The 3,882-nt window shown below is 61.1% G+C and overlaps 1 protein-coding gene across 6 annotated transcripts in view; it reads right to left on the bottom strand.

Moving 5' to 3' along the window:
* The window catches only part of IKBKE (inhibitor of kappa light polypeptide gene enhancer in B-cells, kinase epsilon), a 24,868-nt gene that overhangs the window by 14,304 nt on the left and 6,682 nt on the right, over positions 1–3,882 (bottom strand). For 5 of the 6 annotated variants that reach the window (XR_826512.1, XR_826513.1, XM_010854197.1 and 2 more), the window contains exons 7-12: positions 3,651–3,811; positions 2,755–2,865; positions 2,294–2,473; positions 1,466–1,662; positions 202–266; positions 22–113 (exon numbers count right to left, since the gene is read on the bottom strand). Coding sequence is in view for 4 of the 6 variants with exons in the window: in XM_010854197.1 (XP_010852499.1) it covers positions 22–113; positions 202–266; positions 1,466–1,662; positions 2,294–2,473; positions 2,755–2,865; positions 3,651–3,811 (806 nt within the window). In the remaining 2 variants the exon portion in view is untranslated. The remainder of the gene's footprint in view (positions 1–21; positions 114–201; positions 267–1,465; positions 1,663–2,293; positions 2,474–2,754; positions 2,866–3,650; positions 3,812–3,882) is intronic. The other variant, XM_010854198.1, reaches the window with a different exon arrangement.

Here is a 3,882-nt window from a genome sequence, read left to right as displayed (position 1 = left end):
CCCAGCCCTCAGGGCACTCACACGAACCAGTGCAGCCCCCGAACCGTCAGCTCCTGCCCCCGCAGCAGAGTCTGTGCCAGCCGCAGGGCCTGGTAGCCGGCACCCAAGATGCCCTGAAACACACAGCGGGGCAGGGTGACATCCTGCACCCTGACCCCTGCAGGAACCCTCCTCCCTGCCAGCCGGCGGCCGCCCCCTCACCTTAGCTGTGCTGTAATCTGCCTGCAGGTCCACTTTGGGGACAAACTTGGGAACGTCCAGAGCGGCTGTGGATGAAGACTAGGTCAGGGAGGGACGCCCGTCTGGCCCTGGGCGAGGTCTGAGCGCGTCTTCCCCAGCCCCAGCTCACAGTCGGCCCGCACCGCCTATCGGCCGCCTCCAGCTTCCTGGCTTGCCTGGAGCCCCACCTCCTAAGTCTTAAATGCCCTGAGTGTGCTTCTTTATGGTTTCCCTGGTGGCTCAGCGGGTAAAGAATCTGCCCACAATGCAGGAGACGTGGGTTCAATCTCTAGGTTGGGAAGATCCTCTGGAGAAGGGAAAGGCTACCCACTCCAGTATTCTGGCCTGGAGAATCCAAGGACTGTATAGTCCAGGGGGTTGCAAAAGTTGGACACGAATGAGCAAAGTGCAGTCGCAGTGCTTTTTTTACAACTGCAGCCCCTCACTGCCCCCTTGTGCCCACTTTGGAGAACGACAGCCAAGGCAGCAGAAAAGAGACTCAAACCACTCCTCCCAGCCCCTGGGGTCGCAGAGTCCCACAGGACTGAAGGAACTGGGGCTTCCCTGATGGCTCAGACCGTAAAGAATCCACCTGCAATGCAGGAGACCCCGGTTCACTCCCTGGGTGGGAAAGATCTGGAGAAGGGAATGGCAACACATTCCAGTATTCTTGCCTGGAGAATTCCATGGACAGAGGAGCCTGGAGGGCTACAGTCCACAGGGTCCCAAAGAGTGGGACACAATTGAGTGACTAACACTCCTCACATTCGGGGGTTTTAAGGTGAATTCCCCTCCCAGCCTTGGGGACCCTGAGAAGGAGGAAGAAATTGGCATCATTCAAACGAGGAGTGATTTTTTGCTAGAACTTGCAGAACAGAGCTCTGGGCCCCTGACCGCCTGCCCTTCTCTCCAGCAGCTTGGGCCCCTGCGCCTCCAACACAAACTCAGAGGTTTCCCGTCAGGCATGGACTGAAGACAGCAGGTGAAATCCAGCCCTCCCTGTTTCCCTTGGAGTTTCTATCACAGATCTCTGGATGCCGTGACGCAGGTTGGTCCAGCCACCGGCCCGAGTCCCACGGCATTTCAGAGGCGTTTACGGAATTAGAACCCAGAGATGCCTCCACACCCCAGGGGCCCAAAGACATACCCACAAATCAAATGAACCAATATCCTGGATTATAAGCCTCTGGCCCTTGGAAGAGAAAGTGAGGAGGAGAAAAGGTCCAGCCTGGATGGCCCTACTCACGGTCCCTGAAGGCCAGCCCCTTGGGGGGCTCGCCGGCTGTGCTGAACAGGGTCAGGGGGCTGCTCGCCGTGGTGTGGGCGATGTGTTGAGCAGAGAGGCCGGGCTCGAGGACGCACAGGTGACCCTCAAAGAGGTACTCCTGGTGCTGGGGGGCCACGCCGGTCTGCTCGTACACGGCCTCCAGGAAGATGGCTATCCTAGAAAACCAGGAACAGAGGCAGGAGAGGAGGAGGCGAGGGGGTGTCAACAGGCAGGAATCAGCGTCAGGGTGACCCACACACAGCTAAGACTTGGGCTCTGCTTTTCAGAGGGAGGGACTGGGAGATTTTTCTTCTCCAGGGTTGAGAGACAAAGGGTAGAGGTGGTGTCCTGAAGCAGATGGAGACAAAGTCCAGTGTCCAGACTCTGCCTTCACGGCCCCTCCTACCACGCTCCCTAGAGGCACCCAGGGAGCCTTGTCCCCTAGGGTCACCCAGGACTAGGTAGGACTCACCTAGTCCCCAAGCAAGCTCCAGAAACAAAGGGTTCTACGAGCAGTCCACTGGGGAGTGCACTGGCGGTGAGTGTGTGCTTGCACACACACACGCCCCTCAAGAGGTTTCTAATGCACGTCAGCTTTGTAAAGGTTGCTGAATCTCTCAAGTTCCCAGCAAGGAACAGTGGTTAACTTGATGGAACTAGTACTTCCCCAACCTGAGACTGGACCCAGAAGCTTCCGTATCTGAGCGCCCCACAGAGCCCGGCGGGACAGGCCCCTGGGCCCGGGGCGGGGCTGGGGGGCGTGGGGGGCGGGACGGAGAGGAGGGGCCCCGCGCTTGCGCCACTCACGTGTTGTGCGCGTGGACGTAGACGCGGTGCAGGACGGCCTGGGGCAGGGAGAACACGTGGATCACGCCTCGCTGCAGGATGTCGCTGGTCTCCGCGAAGAACTGATCGAAGCCCCAGCACTTGGCCTGCTCCACCTCCAGGATGTTGGCCAGGATGGGCACCAGCTGGCTCTGCAGACCCCTGCCCCCGGGACACGGAGAGAGTCAGGGGCTGGGGGCCCAGACTTAACCTCCAGGAGGAGGTAAATGGGGGCGTGGACTGAGAAAGCCCTGGAGAGCCAGGACTGAGCGGGCGTGGCAGGGTAGGGTGGGGAGGAAAAGCCAAAGGGTCTTCCAGCTCCAGGGGGAGAAACTGGGGCCGGGAAGGGAGAAGGGGGCTCCTGCTGGGCCAGGCCTCTGCTGAGAGGAGGACCCAGGGCTGGGCTGGGGTCCGCATCCCCTCTCCTGCAGGCTCTCACTCACATGGACAGCTGGCAGGTGATGGGCAGTGTGTAGCTCCACTCCAGGGGCCCATTCTCCCGCCTCTGGGTGCCCGCAATGGCCCCGGCTGGCTTCTCTGTGGTGATGCGGTACCTGGGGTGGGTGGGCAGGACCAGGTCACCAGGACCCCCTGCCCAGCCCATGATGCTTCCAAGGGAGGACAGACTCGGCCTGGAGGCTCAGAGACTTGCTGGCTCCTCTGTCTGTTTCATCAGCCCCTCACCACTCATCCGTGCCTGCCTGGCTTCCCCACGTGCCCGTGCTGTGCTTGGTCAGTCCCCTCCCCTGCACCCCACAGTCCACCCTTCCCTCCTCTAAAGTCCAGCTACCCTGCCAGCCCTGACCCAAGGCAGACTCCTTCCCCTTTCCCTAACTTAGCACGGTTCCGCCCGGCTTGACCCCTGAGCTGAAGGAGCACCGACCTTCCTGCAAATCCACCTGAAACCTCTTTTCTCTGGTGGTGCCCTCAGTGAGAGCAGCCACAGCCTCTGGATAAGACAGCGGGAAACCCCGAGGGACCTGGGATCAGGAGGCTGGATTCTTGCTCCTACCCCCACCCTGTTCTTTGCCCTGGCAGGCTTTGTGACCTTGGACAGATTGCTTTGGGAACCTCGGCTGAGATGTGGTCAGCCCAAGTGGGGTTGGGGTGGGGCTCAAGGGAAGCACTGGACTGAGATGTGGTCTCCCATCAGCCAGGGACAAGGCGTGGCTTCTTGTCTGATGGACCGACATCCAAGCATCTAAAGGGATTGTGTGTGCACTCCAGGCCCTCTGGGCCCGCCGTCAGAGGCCGAATGGGGGACCCAGCAGGGACCAGCGGGATGCCCAGGCCCGCCCCCTGCCACGTGGTCCCCGTGGGTCCCCATGGGTCGCCGTACATGATCTCCTTGTTGCGCCGGGGCCCGCCAAATGGGACGAAGGGCAGGCTGCCGGTGGCTGCGTGGTACAGGGTCACCCCGATGCTCCAAAGATCCACAGTCACCCCAAAAGCTTTCTGCTGGGGCTTGCGAAGCACTGCCCGCTCGTACATGTCAGGGTGCTGCCGCCGGGGAACCAAAGAGCAGTCAGGGACGGGGAGGGGGCAAGGGCCTGAGCACCCCTGGACCCCCG

Source organism: Bison bison, unplaced genomic scaffold (assembly GCF_000754665.1).
Source record: "Bison bison bison isolate TAMUID 2011002044 unplaced genomic scaffold, Bison_UMD1.0 scf7180017864338, whole genome shotgun sequence".
Taxonomy (NCBI): domain Eukaryota; kingdom Metazoa; phylum Chordata; class Mammalia; order Artiodactyla; family Bovidae; genus Bison; species Bison bison.
This window is presented reverse-complemented; position numbering and strand designations above follow the sequence as displayed.